The sequence below is a fragment of the Atractosteus spatula genome, chromosome 7, assembly GCF_055471065.1.
Source record: "Atractosteus spatula isolate fAtrSpa1 chromosome 7, fAtrSpa1.hap1, whole genome shotgun sequence".
In the NCBI taxonomy this organism is placed as follows: Eukaryota; Metazoa; Chordata; class Actinopteri; order Semionotiformes; family Lepisosteidae; genus Atractosteus; species Atractosteus spatula.
The window spans coordinates 52,019,163-52,041,685 of NC_142712.1; the positions used below are offsets into that span (position 1 = coordinate 52,019,163).

General features: G+C 43.8%; 1 protein-coding gene across 1 annotated transcript; it reads right to left on the bottom strand.

Annotated features, from left to right (window-relative positions):
* Nucleotides 1-239: 239 nt before the first annotated feature.
* Nucleotides 240-22,143, bottom strand: adamtsl5 (ADAMTS like 5). The gene is made up of 13 exons (XM_088921235.1): nt 20,466-22,143; nt 14,474-14,546; nt 10,739-10,896; nt 10,132-10,192; nt 8,778-8,883; nt 8,337-8,464; nt 6,569-6,692; nt 4,753-4,836; nt 3,585-3,748; nt 2,817-3,012; nt 2,268-2,372; nt 1,710-1,781; nt 240-1,502 (listed from the first exon to the last, which is right to left on the bottom strand). Exons 1-13 carry the CDS (start codon nt 20,483-20,485, stop codon nt 1,168-1,170), a joined length of 1,626 nt encoding a protein of 541 aa, XP_088777361.1. The 5' UTR covers nt 20,486-22,143; the 3' UTR covers nt 240-1,167.
* Nucleotides 22,144-22,523: the final 380 nt, after the last annotated feature.

A 22,523-nucleotide genomic window follows, 5' to 3' on the forward strand; every position in this document is an offset into this window, starting at 1 on the left:
TGTCTTGATCCTCTACACATCTTTTCAGTCTTGCTAAACTCTTACCTACTTGAATGAGTTTAACCAGCTTCAAACGTGATTGAATCCTGGAAAACCTACAGAAACTTACTGGCTCTCCAAGACAAGGATTGGGTAGCTCTGTCCGGGATCCCACTTCCCTCCCGGCTGTATCTATAGATAGAGTTAGAAACATACAGGAAATCCCACCTGTAACTCACACAAGGATGGCCTCAGGATGAAATGTGATATTATATTCTCAAAGGATAATAACAACAGCACCAGTAATAATTATAATAAAATACACTTTGTTAGGTTAAAAAAGTATTTTAAAAACAATGCACAAATATAAATGCATGTGACTCAAAACATTATAAACTTTATAAAGTGATTTCATTATATTCTGTGGTTTCATAAATATGGTCAGCACTATGCATTGCTCTGTACTTAAACCTATAGGGTTATGATAGGGAAGCAGAAAGCAACCCTGGTAAGACAGAATATTTTTGTGCTAAAAACAACTGCACTGAAAACATACAAATTGATGTGCTGGTGTAGAAGTCTAGATCGGCACACGAAATACTGTGAGGATCTGCAGCATGAGGTGTGTTGTAGGTTGTTTACGTTTCTACCTAGAAAATCACGGCTAGAAATGTAGACTTTCTGTGCAATAGTACATTTCAGCACGTGTTCGCTTTTGGACTGTTGCCCAAAGTGAAATAATACTGTGCGCAGCTTGAACATCCCATCTTTGGTATCTGAAATTGTGAGATGGCTGTTGTTTACAGAAAGAGTTCTCCTTGAAGGTGTTAGCAGTGAACTTAGCAAACAGGGTGTCTCTTTCCTTCTAGAAACCATTCATTTCTGTTTGCTTGTCCTTGGGTCTTTGTGTTCTCTGAATTACATTGGCTTCACATGTTGCCAGCTGTGTTCTCTATTCCCATTTCTACATTGCACTTGTCTATGTTCCAACACGCCCAACAAGCTTTCTGATGATCTTGGGGCCCCCTGTCCTCCGAGCCCTTTCAGTCTTGCCACTGTTTCTGCACGAACACGCCATATAGTCTCCCGTGTTTGCTGGAATCAGAATGTCGTATGTACAGCACCCCTGGAGTGTGTGTGCAGACAGGATGTGGAGGCCGATCTGTTTGGACTGCATGTCTGCGGAGTCTAGCTCTTCAGCTCGGCGGGCAGTCTGGAGTGCCGGTTACTACACTGCTGCTCCAGGGGCCGCAGCAGCCTGTCCTCACGGGGATGGTAGGCATGAGCGTAACTGTCGGGCTCCAGCAGGATGCGGTTGAGCGTCCGCTCGTAGTTGACATGGCGTCGGGCCATCAGCACATACTGGCGGCCCTCCTCCAACAGGGGGCAGTCACAGACATTAGGCACCCACAGGAACTCCCGATGTTCCAGGCGGAAACGGTTGCGGTAGGTATGGATGATTTGCACGTCATAGCGCGTCTCCTGGCCTCGATACTGCTTCCCCATGACCTTCGCACGGAACACTGTCAAGACAGAGAGGCAGACAGATGCACAATGACTGGAGAGGTGGTAGACTGCACGACAGGGCACTCTGGCTCTCACACACCCTCTCCCTGTATGGCACTCAGGCCTGAAGATGTAGAGGTAGGGCTGTCCCTCAAACCTATAAGCCCCATGAAGCTCCACTCAGCCAACACAGCTCTTTGACAGGTCCAGTGCTGGAGACTCACCAAAGTCCTTCTGGCAGTACTGTCTTTGGCGTTCTCCTCTGCCCCGGACCCTCCTGCACTTGCCACAGTGCCCTGCAGCAAGTGGACAGCAAGGACAATCAAGATCAAGATCAACAGGCTGAAGAAAGTGGTCAGGTAGCATTCAGATTTCGTAAGAAGTTACAAAAGAAGAGGAGGCTATTTGTTACAGTAACAATAAATGATCCAAGAACCTTATCCAGTTCCTCTTTTGAAACGTGCCAGGGTGTCAGCTATAAAAATGAGGCTGAGTGACTTATCCATTTACCTGCAACCAATAATATAATATTTCTCTCAGATAATCACAGGATCCTTTAGGAGCTTGTAATTTTACGGACATCAGCTGTCTGTGAAAGCATTTACATTCAGTCCTGTATGATCCATGGGGGGTGGGGGGGGGCGATTGATCAGAGTCCACTGTGTGTAAGGATGGCATTTTGTCACGGCTGTGTTACTGGCTTGTCAAAACGATTTCAGATAGGCTCTGTGAAACGTTAAATAAATAAAACCAGACAGCCCGAGAGCTGTAGCAGTTCTCACTGGCACGAGGAGGCCGGGGCAGCAAGTTGCTTTGGTTCTCATCTCTCTCCAGCCGGGCCTGGGGTTGATTTGACGGGTGTCCCACTGGCCTGGTTCCTAAGGGGACTGAGAAGGACAACCGGTCAGACCTGTCCGCTGTTCAGGCATCTAAGAATAACAGAAGTATTAATTGTTCCCAGAGCTTTATGCGTCCCTAATACTCGACCCCTCTTCCTTATCTCAGTCACGTAGGAAAGCAGAGCAGAGATCACTGCAGTGACATAAGTGTTTTTTTTTAGATCAAAGCTTTTAAAAAGGCCATCAGTGGAGAGTAGCATGAGATGCAGTCTTACAAATACTCTGATACACACCTAAGAAATGAGCATTTAATTCAGGTGTCTAACCATTGTTAGGCTGTTTAATCCTGAAAATGCCCAAGTTAAATTCCAGAAAGTAGTTTGGTAGGCTAATGTTACTGGGAACACTGTGGTTGCATGCCCCTGGACTTTAGACTTGGGAACCTTGTATTACAAGCTTGAAGAGGAAGCTCATCCCACAGAGGTCATGTACCGAAGTGAGGAGGTCTGGTGGTGGTGGTGGTGGTTGTTGGAGTGGTGGTTGTTGTGATTGGTGGTTGCCAAGGCGTAAAGCTGGCAGCGTGATGTGGCTGGCGCAGCTGACTCCTCCCTCCGTGATACAGAGCATACTGGTCAGGGGGCAGCCAGTACTCGTACTCTATCCCAGAATTCCTGTCAGTGGACAGAACCTATAGAAGAACAGAAGTATGTAAAGTCATCCATATCAAATACAATATTACGTTAAAGGACAATGTTGGAATTCTGTCTTTGTTGTCCTAGGATCAGTTCTCAGCCGAGGAGCCAGGCATGTAGCACTTGCATGTTTTGATCATGTTCACACAGGTGCACTGGTATCCTTCCATTTGTAAAGACATGCTGGCTTGCTTAACTCTGCATGATCATGCGCGTCCCCTGCAAAGTCCTGGCAGGGCACAGTCCTGCCCTGCTCTCCAATGCTTCTGGGTTTAGGCCACTGGGTGTACAAACTTTACCAGAATTCAGTGACTTCCTGATAACAGCTGGATACAAGTACTTTTGAAATTGATGACAATAATTTTGCTAAAAGAACACTTTAGGAATATTCTCCCCAAGGTGGCTAATGCAAGTTTCTGTATAAGAATGAGGTTTCTGAGCCCTGTCCAAATCCTGGAAAAGCTGCAAAGCAAAAAAAAAACTGAAAGGGAGCTGCCCCCCCCCCACCCCTTCCCCCACCCACCACAGGTACACACACGTGAATTAATCCCATTAATCACCAACTGACCATAATGTGCAGGTCCTCCTGTGTGGGCCCTGGGGCCTCGAAGCTCTCCCACAGGTCTGCAGAGCGCTTGTACACCAGCTTGGTCCCAGCCACGCTGTACTCCCCCGGTACATTGATCTTCCAGTTTCCGTTGATTACGAACTGGGAGCGGCCGTTCTGCAGAGCTGAGGGATGCAACAAGAAGCTACTGACCAGTCTGGCTCAGCCAAGAGCGGTGCTGTTTCTTCAGCACTGCTGCCAGGGAAATCATGCATTGCAAGTGCTGTGAGCACTGCCTGTCTGTGCACTGGAGGAATCACATTCATAGTGTACGGTGCTTTAATTACAAAACCTTCTTGGGAAGACATTAACATTTCAGGATCAATGTTTCTGAACTAGAAAAACAGATGCTTGAATTTAGCACTAAAGTTCTACACCGATTCTTCTACTGGCCTAGCAGGCTGTGTCCACTAGAAGATGCCTGTGATCGCAGCCGGGCACTTACTGTGAAAGAGAACAGACTGTTAAGGTATCTTATTCCCAGTGTTTGTAATGGCAGGCAGAGGCAGCCAATTCTTGGCACATTTCTCTGCTCCAGGTTCCCCAGTGTACCCTGGCTAGGAATAGCAAACTAATTTATGATGATTGTGCTGATAAAATGCATGCCAGATGATAAAAGGCTCTATTGAGGCCTACTCTTCAACACCACATTATTAAAATCTATTGATGTCTTTTTATAGCATAATGCCCTGGTGGAAGCTATTTTATCTAAAATACTGTTTCATTCCCCCAACTTATTCCTCCACCCTTGTTATCACTGGTTTAATTGTCTTTTCCATTTTGAACACACATTATTTTTGTCCCCAGCACAGAGTGGAAAATATGCAGGGCGGTGTGTTTATAGAGACAAACACCCATAACACAGCAGGACCATGGGGTTTTAGCAGGAAGAGGCAACAGCTGGGGAATAGCATTTTCCTAGTTCTGCTGGAGGGTCTCCTTCTCCAGCTATTTGTCCATTATGTGAGATAATTTATGGTCCCAGCAAGATTGGTTGAATCAACTGACTGCTGAGCCCCATTGGAAACGATGTGAAGGGAGTCCAAAACCTGGTTCTTTTCCTTACCTTGTTTAAAGAACAAGAAATGTGGAGAACACTTATCAGGTCTGTGAGAGGGTTGGTTCTTACCCAAGTAGTTCTTGCTGTTGTCAGTCACACGGATGTGTGTGGCTCCTGCAGGAATCATAGTAACTTCATTGTATCCAAAAGGACCTGAGAGGAGACGGAGAGGCTTGGGTCGATGGACACACATACCAGTACAGGCATTCATTTGATTATTCATATTTAATACTGTATATAATGCAGAAATCTCTTGAAATTGCTTTAAATTAAATTAAATCTTTAAATTAAACTGTGGCATTGTGAAATGATCGGAGCTGTATAATATTCATCCATCCATCCATTTTCACCTGCTTTTCCTGGTGAGGGTCATGGTATATAATATTCATTTATCCCATAATTTATATGGACTTCTACTCACTCTTAATAAGTAACTGAGAAAGGTTATATATACAGTATATCGATCTAGGCAGAATATACACTTGCCTTTGTTGACCTGCTTTTACTTGCTCTTTGCATGGCACTTACTCTTGAAAATGAAAGTATTATTAATTTTGCACAAAGCCAGGATAATTTTTTATAGTTTTCAGCTCCCAGGTTAAATTTACTCCTTGTTCTCTGGCTGGTGAGACTTGTGTGGTGTAAAATTGAACAACAAACATCGGAGGTACGGAAGTGCTGCAAAAATCACTAAGAATCATCCATCCATTTTCTAAGCTCTTCATCCAGTTAGGGGTCAAAGAGGACCTGGGTTGCTTTGAAGCTTGTGCTGTTAAAAAAGGCTTTCTATATTCCCCAGCATCAGTCCTGAGGCCTTCTGCAGTCTTGGCTTTCTTGCAGCGGAGCTGCACAGTGTGGCGATGCAGAGGCCCTGCCCTGTTGGCTGTGGACCTAACTGCACAGCTTTGTACTAGCCACTTCAAATATGTTATATTTTATTCTGAAAATGGGAGTGGGAGAACCGAAACACTTTTTAGACTCTATAAACAAAGCAAGCTTTATCGCCTGTTTTCTGCTCACTCAATTGGAACAGAATTATGCCAAGTATTTTCACTCTGCCTACACAAGGACTGGCATAAAAGGGCTGCTGTTTTACAAGAAAACATGTTGCCGAGTGAGGTGCTGGAGGTGTCAGGGTCGAATGTGTGACTCACTGTTTTATAAGGATTAGGGTTAGGGATCAGCTGCACCCCAACTTTGATGCTGTAGGTGCCTTCTTACTTGATTCAGTTGAACACTGTCCCTCTTTTCCTTCTGAGTATTTAACATCCACTTTACTGAAATCTTTGGTGTAACTGGAGTACTGTACCACTGGTTGTACTGTATAGTAGGTGAGTAGGACTCATGTCAGATTACTCTTTTCAGACATAGAACAGCTGGACTTAACCCTGCCAAGACTTGGATGTGATCTTGTAACTCCTTGACTTGGTCTCTTGATCATTTCCTTCTCCCAAGATTCAGTCTATATTTGTCTCCCAGGATGTGAACTGGAACCATGTTGACTTGATACAGTATGAGGCCTACTCGACCACAGGCCTGCTCTGATGAATTTTACACCACTCAGGTTACAAGAATGGTTAACCACTGAGAAACATTTCCACCAAGATGCCCTAGAAATATCGATCACAACAAATTTAAATTATTAAAAAGTTTTGATTGTTTGGGTGCCCTGCAAAGGACTGGCATCCTGTTTGAGACGCATCCTGCCTCACACCCATTGCTGGGTTTGGCTCCAGTTTACTATAAGTCTCCAATGGACAAAGTGATTGTGGAAAGTAGATGGACTTTATGGATGGAAAATGAATGGACAGATACTTGGTAGCTCTATTAATGAGTGAGTGTACCCTTTTCGAATGCTTTTGCTTAGATCAGTGCAGGCACTCACCGGCAGCCTGGCTGTGGCTCTGGTACACATTGTGATGATGCAAGCAGGTGGTGTTGTGCCCCCCACACACCATACAGGCATCTTCCTTCTGTGCTGAGCCCAAGACCAGGTCACAGCCAGGCTCCTGTGGCCAAGAGAAAAGGTAATAATCAAAAAATAGAAATGACAATCTTCCAGTACAAAAGTCAGTCACCTCTCCCTTTGCCTTCATTTTCTTAAGCTAACATGAAGGAATGTCTTTTATCAACGTGGTTAGGTGTGCCCAAGTCATGTGGATGCAGAGCATTTTTCATTTTGACACAGTTTCCTTCTACAGAAAAGTGGTCATATTGCACAATATCAGCCCCCTCATTATTTCTGAAAAATACCATTCAGTCGCACGCCCCAGCCTTATCTCAGCTGGGGCTGAGACTGGGATCTCCTGGGGCGACAAGCGCCGCAATGAGAAGAGGGGCCTTCACCGCCATCCCCATCTCACACACATGTCATTCTCCTGCTGGGTGGTGCCAGCAGACCGTATCCACCCTCCACGTCACGGACCGAAACTGCCCTGACCCTGCAGATATTTACACAGGAATACCACAGGGAAAACAAAGGCAGGAGGGGAGGGACGGAGAAAGATTAGATAGGTGATAAGAGGCTCTCCCTGGACCACGGAAAAGCGAGGGTGAAGGAGGAGAGGGAAAGGGGGAGGCCAGAGGTGGCGGTAATGTTGTTCCACAGGACAGGGGCTGCATAGCAGATATTTCCTGAGAGAAAACGTGGGGAGTCTTAACATTTTGAGCTTCCTGTTCCAGTGCTGTAAGCCCTCTTTTGAGAAATGGAGCAAAAGACACCAGTGCCTACCACCACCCACTGACTGCAATCTTTAGTGGAGCAACTGTGCTTCAGGATCAGAAGAGCTACTGTACCACACTGACATGAAAAATATTTGAAGAAAGACTGTTCAAGGGTTCCACAGAATTTTGAGAAACATATAGTTAAATACACCCCCCCCCCCCGCGCTGATTCTATCTATGCATCAGTACAGGATCCGAAACGATGTGATATGAATCAGTATATACTTACCAAGTCAAGCGCTTGAGGGCATGGTTTCACAAGAGTTAAAAAAAACACAAGGCTGGGTCTGTGAGTAAAGGTACCCTGAAAAAAGCAGACTGCTAGAGCAGGTATCATAGACCGATATTAGGGACTGGGGTCAGAGAGCAGGTCTGGGTTCAATCAAACATAATCAGTGCCTCCCATTCAGCTATAATCTCCGTCTGCCTCGTCTCTGGAGCAGTCACACTCTTGTAATAGCCCTCAATGTCTGCCCAGGTCAGGAGCACTGCAGACCTTACAGTCCATAAATTATACCTTGACATGAACACAGCCTGTTCTTTTTCCTATTGGCTAAGAATCAATTGTGCTCCTCGCACGAAAAGCACAGCCAACACGTAACTGCTCTCTAGACCTCCAGCATCTTCCTTTCACAGGCAGCCAAGGGAGAAGGTGTCCCTTCACTAATGATCAGATATACACCTGATACAGTAGCTAGTTACAACTCTCTGGCTGGGGCTCTTGGAGAATGCAGCAATTAAAGATTTGGTAGCCTTTGTAAGACCATAGAATCTCAGCATCTTAGCCTAACGGCACCTGGGAGAAGGGCAGAAAACGGGAGCCAAAACATTCAGTCCAGATCACTGTGATGTTTAGCAGTCTGCATATTCTAAATGCATTTCTGTAAAGGCTGATATGTATGTTGGTTAGTTCCATCTGTATAACTCACCAAACACTGCCCGTTGACGCAGACTCCCTTTGGCTCTGTGTGGCAAGGTGTGCCATCCAGAACACGCCCAAAGTTATAGTAGAAATTGTGCCCAACTGCCAGGCAGCTCAGCTCACAGCGGTTGGAACCTGGAGAGACAAAACCAGGAGAGATATGGGGGACAAACAGGAGAAACAGCAATGTCTAGTAAGGTACTTGAGACTGGGCTGACCATGATTACAGATGCGAAAACTAGCAAATACACAGGATGACACACAAACAGATGTGCGAGAAAAAGACAGACCTAAATGAGATCAGGCACATTCAAAACTTAGAGGTATGCACATAATGATGCAAGCAGGGAACTGCTTTTTAAGATACCTCAGCTTGGAAAGAGGCAACGGTAATGCCACAACCAGCAATGCTGAAGGACTGCTGCAGGAAAGGCCTGGGCTCTCTCACCTCCATGGAAAGTTGTCCACCTGTATGTAGCTCTGCCCAGTAGGGGTCGGTCATTGAATGCGGCACACTGGAGTTCCCGAAATTCCACTGACCCCGGCAAGCACTCCTGCATGTGAAAAATGAACTGCAGTCACATACTCTGACCATTAGAGAGGAAGACAGCAGAGCAGAGAGCTTGCAGCAACCTGCTCCCCATACTTGGTCATCTCTGAAGTATGCCTCTATTAAGCACTGCCGCCTTGATCAACACACCCTGTGCTGACTCATTCATGCACACTCCCTGCACCTTTGGCTATATCTGCAGTTTTCTCACACACAGAACTGGAGATTAAAAAGAATAACAGACTCTAGAACTAAGACCATAAGGGTTCTGGAATAGCTACCTAGTAATGTTGTTAGATTTGATAACTCAGCTTCATTCAAAAAACACAAAAAATGAATTAGCTACCAGCTACCAGCAACCAGCATGTAAAATGGCCCAGGTGACCCCATCTTGTTTGGAACCTTTCTTACAGTCTGATGACTATTTGCTGCTCATGACCTGTTTCAGTTGCTGAAATTTCTCTAGATTACCAGATTCTTCCAAAACAGTTTTTGAATTCAAAAGAAGGGTGAAAACATGAGTCAATTTTGATGCCAGAACAGAGGGGCAAGTTCCTGGCTACTCTTACTCAATGAGCACAAGTTGTATTAATATCTCAGAATAGGCTGTCTGTATACAACCTAACATAACTAACATTAGTACCGTGTAGCTGGTGCTTCCTAATATTTGCTCATACATAGTTCGCTGTGTGGAGAGGCAAGCAGGAAATGGTTGTGATATAGCGTAAACACCTTGTAATTCCCACTGCTAAACACATATTACTAGGACTGCCATGTACATAAAGATGAATTATGTTATGTTTTGCTTCTCCATACCCTAGGGTCATCAAAAGCAGCAGTTTTGTCTGAACAGCACTGCAATGGAAAATCCGATCACATAATAAAAACCCAAAAGTGACCTCTTTAAATCTTGAGAGTGATAACTGAGTAAATCTCAGCCTGCGCATTGGTGCAATAGAATATATCAAACAAAAATAAATGCACACGCTCCATGATTACTGTGCTAAGAGAAATGGCTCAGCACAGTTGCTTCTTCTGTGGCATGTACTTGGACGTCTTAAGTGCTGGAAAGATGTCTGATGACATCATAATCTCAACTGCACTGCTCTATTATCAAAGTTCAAATCTGCATATGCAAACCTGTACCGTCAATATCCAGCTGCTACACACGAGCAAAGAATCAGGAAGTTGGCCCAGTTCTCAGAACATGGGGGCTGAGGAGCTTTGCATAGGGCTGTGTGGAGATCCTCACCTTGGAGTTACAGAGTTTGTACTGCCTGGGCTCTCCAGGACACGGCCCCCCAAGTGGGTTCCTGCAACAGAATGCCCCAAACATTTCAGCAAAGCCTGTGTCCATTGTTTGGCATCAGCGGTTGTGATTTTTTGCAAAGTGCAGATGTAGGAGCCCTGCTATTTGTCAGGCATTTCCTTATTGCCAAGGAAGGAGGTGTGGTTTTAATTATTTGAATACTGCTTCCCACTTTATCATACAGAAGTGTTTAGAGCCTATGTAAGAGGAAAGAAGCAAGAAGAGGTTAAATCCACAGGAGGGCTCTATTACTAAATCATTGTGTTTTGTACTCAAATGTTTTAAGCTCCACTAAGCTCCACTCATTCCTGTTTTGCCATCTGCGATAAAAGAGGTGTTAAATATGGCAACAGACTATTAATATTTCAATAAAAATGTGCATGAATATGGCTTTTTCCAAAAGGAAAACTTAAAAAAACGAATACCTTCTTTTTCAGGCATAACACCTGCTGCAGTTTTAAAGGGTAGTGAAGATGTCAGTGTTTCTACCCCCGAGTACAGTACGTGTGAAGCCAGGCTCTGCCATGCTTGCATCTTGCCCGGTCCTAACCTGGTGATGCAGGTGCGGGTACGGACAGAGGCCCCTCCCCCACAGGTGCGCGAGCAGGCTGACCAGCCGCTCCAAGAGCTCCACTCGTTCCCAAATCGTAGCTGGCGACGGACACGGCCAGGAGGCACGGCTTCGTCCCCGGCTGAGCCCAGGAGCACCTGAGGCAGGGAGGCAGAGCGGGACAATGAGCGAGGGTGAGAGAGACTAAAAGGAAGAGAGAGAGAGAGAGAGAGGAGGAAAATTCCCTGAAAGATATGTGCAGAGACGGAAACATGAAAAACAGAAGAGGAGTGCAAGAGAGACAGTGTAATAGTGGCAGAGGAAGAGAACGAGAGAGGGAATGAGGAAATGGGAAAGTGCAGAGGAGGAACAGAAAAGGTAGAACAGACCCACCACAAAGAGGAGAACAGGCTGCCTTCAAAGACAAATGCCATGAAATGTGTGGAAAAAAAGCAATCTATGGGCTTCACAGCTTCTACCAGCAGCTCATTCGCAGTCATTCTTGGAAGCATTGTTTTTACTGACCTAGTAAATTCTTCCCCTTTATCTGATTTCACCTCACTGTCTATCCCCCAAGATAATTTCTCACAGGGTGTCAAGATGCTTGCAATAACTGTTCAATCATTTATCCCCACAGCATTCATCAGCCCAAACCACATTACTACCCCCTGGGACAGAACTACTAGCCATCCGCATAGGTGAAATAAATGCAATGTTTCATAGCTGAGGGCACATTATTCTGCCTTACAACAGTACAGCTGCCTTTTGTTGTTAAGCCCCTAGTCATATTCTGGGAATACGGGTAGAGCAGCGTCATTGTTTGCCTCAGCTATTGGTCATAAATAGCTGGTCTTCCCCTTAGAGGTGGAAGTGTTCTGGGAATGTAGAACGGATATGAGGAGTGGGGCACTCCCTCCTCTCTCCTGTCTCAGTGAATGCATCCTTGGCAGCTATGTAATTTGAAAGCTCTTGGTGTGAAATCACAATAAATTTATAGCAGTTCCATCATAAGATCTATTTCAAGCACTCAGTACGAATTGTTAACTGTAAACATTGCTGAACAACCTCAAACAACTCAACAGTGCAAAAGCCGTTTTAAACACATTCCAATAATTTTCCCTTAAGGTGGATTTCACTGGCACAGCTCCATACAGGGGAGCTGTGTGCCTGTTTAACTCAAAAGGTTTAACCCTTTGCACCCTCCACTGGCAGTGAAACCTCCATTGTGAGTATTTGTAATGTAGCACTGTAAGTAGTCACAACGGGTGCGCTAGATTATTTTATTTCTTACCGCTTTGCATAAATTAGACCTCGGGAAAGATAAAAAAACTCAAGGCCAATAAGAAAATGTCATTATTCCTCTTTAAAAACAGCACTGCCGTTGCTGGCTTTTCACTGCCATCAGCCCACTGTTGTATATGACATATTATTACTGAGTGCCTGACCACGCTGCCTGCTCAGGTCACGAAGGGTGAATGATACATGAGTGCACCATACTGGAGCAGTAATGCTTTATGATTAGAGTCTATCATTTTGCAATGCAGACTGACCTGGAACTGCCCTCATTACCGCCAACAGGGAAACTCAAATTAGTGTTGGTAGCAGTTGGAAAGGGGGCTTGTCGATGCTGGGAATTAATGTACCGGCCTTTCACCTTTGAAACCCTGGGCTCCCTCTGGCTATTCTCAGAAAACAGTGATGAAAGGAGGGCCGCAGAGGGAAAGCCTTTGGGGTTCGGGGTTCACACACACTGCTAAGATGCTGGAAAAAAAGATCTGGATCAGGATGTAGAACATTTGCATCTTGTAGAAGGCCACCACGTTATAAAAAACAGAAAAAAACATACCATGTTTTTTTTTATTTCAGGAAGTGAAGGCACAAACAAATGACATTGAGCCAGGATGATAGCAAAGGCCGGGGGTTGCCTGGAGGCCTTTAAGCAATGATAGATGCACGAATTATTCATTAACCTCACATATTTCTTCTGTTGCTGTTTTTAGCAGTTTTTAAACCTGTGCCCTAAGCGGCAAAAGGTAACTTGAGAGGCAGTGCCTGTGTGCCTTTGACGTCTCTAGCGAGCTATTTGTGGGGAAAGGAATTTGGAGTTAAAGCCGAGTTAATAAAAAAGATGGCCTCTTTGTCTTTGCAAGTCTGCCTCTCTTTCTCTCTCTCTCTCTGGGTGGCGTGGGCAGGGGGGTCTTCCTTTTCTCAAAAAAGCCTCCCGACCCCCCAAGCACCACCTCTCTGACCCTTCACCAGCCCTAGATGGAGCGATGAAAGATGGCAGTAAAAGGAGAAAGAAAGGAGGCCACGGGTACCGGCAGGAGAAGGACAGATGAAGAGATAAATCCTATCAGGTGCCATTAAGGGCCCTTGATGTGCTGAAAAACAAGCTGCCTTTACCACACAGTACAGCATGCAATCAGTCCCTCCCTCCACTTCCTCTCCCTTTGCAGGCCGCTGTAGTCTAACCGTGAAAGCTGTCACGGCAGCTACTGCACGATGTTTTGTCTGAGTTTTGACTGAGTTTCATGACTGTTATCCTACGTGGGAAAATCGAAGATTGACAGACATTCGTGGTCCAATAGCATAAGCTCAGCATACCTAGGTAAACCTCCACAGCTCTCCTTACACTATACAGATGAGAAACAATCCTGTTCATACTGCTATCTAGAGCTGAGGTTCTCAACAACTTAGATCTTAATTAGAGGCTATTTTGTGCCTTTAAATGTACTTCTTGCTTGATTAGACCTTTTAAACCCGTTGCTGCCATTACACTCTGGTTATAAACAAAGGCAGAAATAAGTGAAAAATTAGCAGAGAGAACCCTACCATTTTCTTAATAATTTGCTTTCCCTTTGCCTCCAGTAAAATTTCCACATTACGAAAAAAAAATATCTGGGGATTAAGATTAAGACTCGCTTGGAGCGAGACACAAAGAGGAATCTGAAGAAGGTGAAACAGACACGATTTTGACTTTTGCATGTTGCCTTGTTTCAGTCTACATAGCTCTTCATTAGTGAACAATTTATAGTGACCAGACATAGGTGGGAACGACTTTATCCAACACTCTGGATTTCTTGAATACCACATACCTGAAAAAAGGCAGGTGAATAATTCAGAATTCTGTTAATTGTTGATAGTAATTGCCAATCTCATCTGATTTGGTAAGAGCAGAAACAAAAGATCCTAGTGAACTACATATCAATCACCTTCAAGGATTAAAGGCTCAGATGGAACACAAAACAATTTGATGGAGGGGTTCTTCAGGAGAAGGACTGAGAAGCAGTGATGTACAGCCTGGAACACTTTTCTGCCTACGGCTACCCCACTTGCAATTTGGAGAATTTGGGGTTCAGTGCCATGCAAACATACAATATAAAGGTTCACCCCAGTCAAGATGGAGACCCTGGTCATATGCAAAATGTATATGAAACACTAAGAATCAAATTGAACAGAAATAAAACAGTTTTCTGAAGTCTGCTCTTGTGCCGACATTAACACTTAATCGGAAGGCTGATGTTCATGTCACAAACTGGAGACGACAGAAAACCGGGTGATTGCATGGTGCTATGGGAGTGCTCGGTTTAGCATGAGGGAGCAAATAATCGGAGCAAAACAAAAGAAACGAAACCTAACTTTTGTCTCCAGAGCCTGAACCCAGCAGGCGTCAAGGACTTTGAAATGGCGGCTAAAGAGGTGCAAAGGTTGTGTAAATGAACAAGAGTGCCTTACGGGCTGGGAGGACCAACACACGGAGGAGCCCAGGAGAGTGAGGAAGGTCAGAGCCACGCATTGAGACAGCCTCCTGGAAACACACAGAAGAGAAAACAAACATGGTTATTCAATTATACACACACCCCTCTGAGATTTAATTAGGGCTAGAGAGAGCGGGGCAGATACTTAAAGCCCACTTAGCACAAAAGCCCCAGCCCCAGGTCGCAGAGCAGTCATTAATAACAACAAATAGCTTGGCTAGACCTGCCATGACAGCCAAACTCCTGCAGAGAGGAACCAAGGTCAGACAGTCCCCTTCATGCACTGAGAATCATTAACTCCCACCCCCAGAGAGAGAACTGCTGGGGTTCACCAAGCTCCCAGCACCCCAAAGACAAGCTGCTGCAGCAGGCTTAAGGAGAAAAGCTTCAGGCTGAACCGGCCAGCAGCTTTTCAAAGACCCATCTTGAAGAGATGCTTGGGCAATATAACAGGGGTGCCATCTTAAGTCTTCACCCCTCATGTGCCCAATTCCACAGGTGTCCCAATTAGGTGGCAGCACTGCAGCACGAATAACCAACACTTACTGAAAACCAACAGGTATGAAAAGAAAATGGACATAACCCCGATAGGCTCAGAGGTACCTTAGCTGCACCTCAGCAGTCGATAAATCTTATTGTCATGATCTTTGGAATTGGAACAGGAACACTCCGATGCAATAATTTGTATACTGTCCCAGAAAAGAACAAGCAGCAGGTTTGATATAGGAATGTAGGTCGTCTTTTTGACCTGGTGGCCTGTTCCTCTTTTGGCTGTGCTGAACATTCCCCTTACAAAGTCACAGCGCTCAATCTGAAACATTATCAAGCAGTACTGGGGCTCTGTGGATTGTTGCACTGACAAACAGCGCGAAGACCTGACAAGGGCTGTGCGGCAAAGGAAGATGAGTCATGACATCCTCAAAACGGCTTCTCGGAAATCTTGGAAATTTTGGAAGCCCCCTAACAGCAAACCTCAGCATTCGTGGGCCAAGGATTAAAGTAAGTTCAGGCTTCTCACTCTTATCATGAGCTTCTCCAGGCTGCTTATGACTAATACAGGTTTGTTTCTCTATAGAAAGAAAAAGAAAGTGCAGTCTGTGCTCTTTTACGAAAACAAACGCAAAATGGCTTTCTTTCATTTTCTTGATGAAAGGACTGTTTACTCCTATTCATCTTTTTAGGAGGAGGCTTTTCAAGAGCCTCCATCCAGAACACTGTTTTCGACTTTGACGCATGTCGACAGCTGCCCTGTCCAATTAAACGATACAGATCTTCCCCCCCACCTCTCAGATCAGCCCCAGCCTTTCCTCCCTCCTGCTGAAACTGGAGGAACACAAAGACCTGGCCTTGACCAGCCTGCGTGCCAGGTCCTCTGCCCTGCGCAACATGCTGTTCTGAGAAAAACAGCTAGGAATGGCCGCTTGTTAATTACAAGGACCGTTCACTTGTGTCATTTTTGCCGGGAGCCTCATTAAACGTGCAGCATCTCAAAATTCCACTCATTAAGGTAATTGCAGCATAAAACAGCCAGCGAGTAGCATCAGGGTGTTGTGCTGGAAATGCCGTCGGAAAGGAAATGTCTTTAATCGATATGGGACAAAAAATGTGCCCATAGAAAAGAAAAATCGTCCAGTTTCTGAAAATTTTATTATAGTTGTGCCTGGGGGAAAAAAAAAGTTCTCTGAAAGCTCAAATGTTTGTTTAAAAGCTGTAGCCATTAATCACACCATCAAAACATGTTACTCCCACTTTCAGGTACTGACTGGAAACAGACTGTAAAATTTAAGACGGTAACACAACGCCTTCTGAGCTCAGGATACAGCAGTACCTTCAAACACAGAGCACTCCTATAAGTTGTGGATGTGTCACCAGCTTACAGAAGGGACAACTGTCTACACCTTCAAGTGGGTAGCTGCGTCAGCATGCGTAGGCTGCAAAGGAACAAGTATAGGTTTATTCCATGCTGAAAAGACACTCAAAACATTCTGTCTCTTTTCCTTTCAGCAAGGAATAAACCTTTACTTGTTCCCTTACTGTTTACACCTGACTAGCTAAAAAAATCACTGCTCCCAGAACTTAATAAAGATTCCAAATATACATATGCTACTCCTCACTCTCTGCAGGGGTAGATTAGTTAAGAAGGAATCTAACAGGGTTAGAATTGTTTTAATCAAAAAAAGAACAGTACGGAAGAACTGTATTGGAAAAAAATCATTGCCAATGTTCTGCTTGCTAGTTTGCAAAAACCATACCATTTACCTACTGTAGTTCCCTTTCCTCTAAAGGACCTGAGCATCTCAATATTTCAAGTTTTTTGGCACAGGCTGTTAGCTAGTTAAATGGATCCATACTCTGTATGTCATGATTTCAAATGAAAACTGTGTGATGTCATCTCAGCGCTGATGTTTCCTCCTCAGCTGGAGTACACACCGTGCAGGTGAGAATGTGACCTCTGCCCCTGGACACAGTTCAGCATGTGTCGCTAATAAAAGAGGGCTGGGAAAATAGCAGACTGCAGCACAGGTCACCTGGCAGTGAAAACCACAGCTAAAGAGTGGGAACCAACAAGCAGTTTACAGATGATCGCTCATCTCTATGCCTGTAAATCACAGTCTACAAACATACTTTCACTGGCTAGCCTGGGCTTTCCTTTTTACTGTGTCTGTATTTCAAATAAAAAAGCAAGACACGAAGGTAAAGAGAAGGATATAAAGAGGTGATCATATGATGTCGGTCTGGAATTTTGTTAATGTGTTTGTCCAGACTTTTGTGCTGAAACATTGACATTTTGCTAAATAATCAATATATTTTGGGGGTATATAATGTGTGTCCAAATGACCCTATTTTTATATTGCTTTTTCTTTGGACAGAACTTCTGCGACATTTGGGAATGTGTTCGTTCCTTTTAGCAGTTACCTCTAGCCTGGGATTTCCAGCCCAATGCCCCACTGTGGTGACCCAGGCCACTATGTTGTAGGAGGTGCTGTTATTGAAATGGTCAATGAGGATCCCACAAGCACTTTTTGAAGGAGCAGGGATGTTAACCCCACTATCCCGGCTGAATAGTACTCTGGGCTTGTGCAATGTGGATTTCCTGAAGTTCCCTGTTATTTCAAATGGTAATGCAGGTTCTCTCTTCATCTCCAGGATGAAATGGGTCCTCTCCTACATGTCAAGGTCTTTGTGATCCTTAGGAATGAAATTCCACTATATATGCAAACTATATATATGCAAGGTATTATTACCACTAAACAACATTACTAGTAGAAAAAAAAATGGATTACAATGATGTGACTGGCCTGACTGTCTCAGAAGAAGTCACATTTGGCAATCTAGGCTAGTTCAGGAAACTTTGGTTCCAAGGTTTTTATAAGCAACCAATGTTCCTTCATTGAATACCTGCTTTAATTAAGAACTCTCTGGCTGTGTAGCTTTAAATAAGCAGTCTATCCACTCATCTGCCCCATTACTTTCTGTGTCTAGACATAGAATAAATCCTATTATTCCATCATACCATTGAGGTTATTGTGTTATCCTTTAACAACTAGAAATCACAAATATCCCTATAGGGCACTGCTTTTACTGAAAGACAGGTATGTTTGCACCCAGATATAATACCTAGAGATTTTAAGTGTTTCTACAAGGCTTGTGCAGATACTGAAGAAATTAACTAAACAGAGCATAAATTTACAGCAGATCTTTTCTACTATGTATTTAAGTGTCATTGTTAAATTGGTGAGCTTGGTTAAATTTGAAATAATGCTCTCCAGCCCCTGTATGTATACTGCTATGATAATCTGGCATTATTAGCAAGTCATAAGCCACGGATTTCAGACCACAAGATTCCACCATCCCTGATCTCTAGACTGAAAGGCATATAAACACTAATCACTGCGTCTCTGTGATACCCATAGTCAGCTCTGGTCAACTGTGGACAAACAGAATCGTGCAAGCTGAAAGATACAGTATCTTTAAATCATTGATCACTATAAACACATGGTTTTATTTGATTGTTTAAGTGCAATAATGAGATCTGTTAAGAGTGTGGATAAAAGAAAAAAACAGAGAACCCTATGGACCTCCAGGAATATGCTCTGCTTTCAGTACTTCAAGTACTTTCCTTATTCCCTGTCCCATAATTATTATACTGTTTATACTGCGAAACACAGTCTTGCCTTGCCCTGCCTTGCCCTAGAAGAACAGGGAGAAACTGGAAACTGTGAAACTGTTCTAATCAGTAGGCCAAGCAGTTCCCATCACAATTCACAGTGCCCACTATTAATCACACTTGACTATTCTACGGATGCACCTGCTATCTGACTGACACATTCCAGCTGTCATACAGCAAAGCCTTCAAAATGACAAAAGCTGGCAGTCATCAAGTGATACAGAAGCAAGTTAAATGGGGCTTTTATAATGCTGATAGGTTTTCCATCTCAAAGTAAGCACATCAGACCTACCCATGGGGATTTATCGGGCACATACACATTCTCTGTGCCAAGAGTTGTTTTTAATACCCCCTCTCGGCTTTAAGGGATACCTTTTACATTTTACACTGGGAGCTGGGAGAGCTACCACTCAGGATGAATGAATGGATATACCATTGTCGTGACAAAAATCTATCACCAAAGCTTCAGGCATCTTAGGTTATTTTAACAATTTATAGTAATATTTGGCATAAATTATAGAATTGAACAGGATCAACCCCGATGCCATGAACTGGCCATGCTTAAAGCAAAAACTCGTCTCTAATTCCTCGCTGTTCCTCTTTTCCGAGCCATGCTAAGTTTACTAGCTGTGTACTTCAAATACGCAGTCATTCCCAACACGTAGTATTACAGCACAGGGACAGTGTATAGATAAGGAAAGACAACATATTCAGAAATATTTAAAGAGATATTCAGATGTAGACTGATGTCGAATGATGCGGACATCGTCGTTCCACTCACTAAGAAAACTGATAAAGAAGAGCTCACATTGCCTCCGTCCGAAATCTGCGGGAGGTTTAAAATGTTTTGTCCTCATCCCGGGAAGGCTTATCGCTTCTGAAGCTGTTCCGCACTCTGGGAGGCTCACCCCAAGCGTTTAACAGAATCTGTGTTAACACCAACATATTTTTCCCTGAAAGCATTATAGTACAATAGTATAATATGGTGTTAAAAGCAGTTAATCGCTTTATTCGCTTTTGAGAGATTGTATTCCTGATGAAATCACTGCTTATTAATTTAATGTTGTGCATAGATTTATAGCTTCCAGAAGAAAAAGCGTACATCAGATTTACTACTGTGTGCACATAGAACATTTACCATGAATGGCAATATCATTATGCGAATTCATAATATTCTCTTTGTGAATCAATGTCTCAGCTCCATGGAACTGTTGTACTGAATGATCATGAAACATTTCTGCCTGTTTTGTCCAAGTTCGCAGTAAAAACTCCTTTCAGTCACATTCCAATTCAGCTTGTTCTATATTTTCCAAAACCGGACTGGCTTGCCCATATAATCGTTCTTGCGCTTCTGTAGTCAAATATTCAACGGAAAGAGGGGAAGAAAAGAAAGAGAATAAGAAAAAAAAACGAAAAAAGTATCGACTCTTGTTTTTAACACAATCTCACATAAATCCTTAAAAACATTATAAAAGAGAGATTATAATGCAAGTTAGCACGACATTAATTTTTCTTCTGAGTAAATCTGGGGAACATCTCCTCACAAGTCTATTTGACCTCTAGTTAGAAACAAAGACATTTTATATCCCTACCAAATCCATCCACGGTCAGAAAGCTGTTTTTTTTTGTTAGGAAGGGTTGCGACGCATCAGACAATGCTTACAGACATTAACAGAGCATATAGGCATAATTTTAGTCTGTACAATTTAAAAAGCGGAGAGGTGGGGTTATCTAAATGAACTCTTCCATTGTCTTCTTTCAGGACAATAAACCAAAATTACAGCGTGGAAAACAAACTTACCTGCACGCTAGTGGTGACATACTCCTTGGAGACGAGAGGTTAAAATGCACAGTCCCGATGCACGACTTATATCTCACGAGTTGTATCTTGGGGCTTATACCATATCGACTACAAACAGAACAAATTAAAGGACGGGAATAGTGATAAATGGCTTTTCGAGCATGGAAGTTCTGAAGAGTGTGTGTGCGCGCACTTCAACTTGATTCTAAGCGCAGCTCTACTTCAGGGAAGTTTTAGGATCACCCCATTGTAAATCCCAAGGTATGGGAATCTTTTGTTTGAACAAGGACATCTCTTCTTGAAGATGTTAAATAATGCCGTAACAAATTAAGGTGGAAAAAGGGTTTTTGCGGTGTTCTTGAAGATTGGGGAAAAGCCCTGGCGCTTGAGAGCTCTTACAGGGGCTCTCTCTCAGAGACTGCGCCGGGCGCTTCGTGCCTTCAGAGCGCTCCTCGCGATATAATTACTGTTTAATCGTTTTCCTTCAAATACTGTATTTCTTTTTTTCTTCTCTCGTCGCACGCCACATCACTGTATCGGAGAACGAGCCCAGACAGATCTCTCCTTAACCCTCTTCCCTTTCTTCACAAAACAGTACCAGGTGTGAGATTATAAAAACTTCTACACTGTCTATTGGAACTTCATCATCCTCCCGATCTCTGCCCTTTGGGAAACGACAAAAAAAAAACCCACTCGTGGTGGAAGTTCAATAAAACACTGTATTCCTTTCCCGGTTTTATAGTAACCTTGTAAAAAACACTTTGCACGACAAAAACACAAGAAACACAAAAACAAGTGTACGACACTTGTTAATCTTCCGACTATACAGTAGGTGTGGAGTGAAATACAGTCGAGCTTTTCTTCCCCAAGTGAATGTGACAGACGTCGTTTGAAGAGAGGAGAAAGATTAATGATTAGACGCGTTCGGGTTGTGTCCTTTTTGGAGGTTGGCTCACTCACAGACTTTTCTAGTCTGCGCTGTCCAAAAAGTGAATTCAGAATTAGCCTGCTGGCTCCAATAATGTCTTCTGTCGAGCAATTTAAGCAGGTCTTTTGCTGTCGACCTGGGCGGGGACCAGACGGATGACAGCGTAATGTTTTTCCATTTTACCTGTAGATATGTCAGTTCTCGGCGCCGCGGGCTGAGGACTTGCAAACTGAGCGCACCGATAACTGAAACCGGAGCTCCTCGTGTTAACCTGCAGTGGTTTCTTCACCTGCAGTTGACTCTACCCGTTCCTGCAGTGTCAACTTCGTTTCAAGTTCCAGCACAGTGAAAACCTTCAGTTTGTTGTGTCTTGCGGCGCCGAGGTCCATCACGCAGTTCTGTCAGTGCAGGTATGCGGTACTCATTGTCCCATTCCTCGCCGCCTGATGCCTGTTTTCACAGATTTTTCTTCTTAAAAAAATTGGACTATTAAGAGGTCCACGTGCTTTACATACCCACCCCTCTCGTTTCCAAGTGAGAGTACTGCAGTTCAAGTAAAAATGAAGCAATTATTTGAATGATAGATGAAAAGCAGACTGAAACTAGTTTTACTTTTAAGAAGTTTTATAACGCTTGTTGTTATTTATTTCCTTTGCGCCTGTAATTAATACTGGAGAGTTGTCCTTCGTACTCTTAAGTCCCCTTGAAAGCGCACCTCCAGTTGAATCCATTCTGAGATTCAGCTCATGTGTTCATGGCCTTTTTCCAAGAGAAAAGTGTACACCTGAGCCCCGCCTCCAATACTTCGATTTACCAATCAAATAAGTCCTCTTCTCAGATTTCAACCAATCATAGGTGACGCACTTCGAAACACACCCCCAACCCGATAACGCGGAGTTTAATGCCCAGAGCAAATTGAGTGGGGAGTTGGATTGCGTGTTTCAGATAATTGAACATTCAACGTGAAGGGTGATAAAACAGTAGGTAGTTCTCGGAGATCGAATCAGCCTGTGCTTGAAAGATCTCACATGTCTCGTGGACATAAAGGTGACCAAGCCTGTAAATAAGAAACACAGATCACTGCTAGACTAAACTGTGAGAATAAAAACATATCTTGATAATAACACTAA

What these genes read in the sequence shown, in the direction of transcription:
- adamtsl5 (XM_088921235.1), bottom strand. Translation starts at nt 20,485, where the DNA reads ATGTCACCACTAGCGTGCAG. An exon ending in ATGTCACCACTAGCGTGCAG is followed by an intron (nt 14,547 to 20,465) that starts GTAAGTTTGTTT and finishes GTGTGTTTCCAG; the next exon opens with GAGGCTGTCTCAATGCGTGG. An exon ending in ACAAACTCTGTAACTCCAAG is followed by an intron (nt 8,884 to 10,131) that starts GTGAGGATCTCC and finishes TTTCACATGCAG; the next exon opens with GAGTGCTTGCCGGGGTCAGT.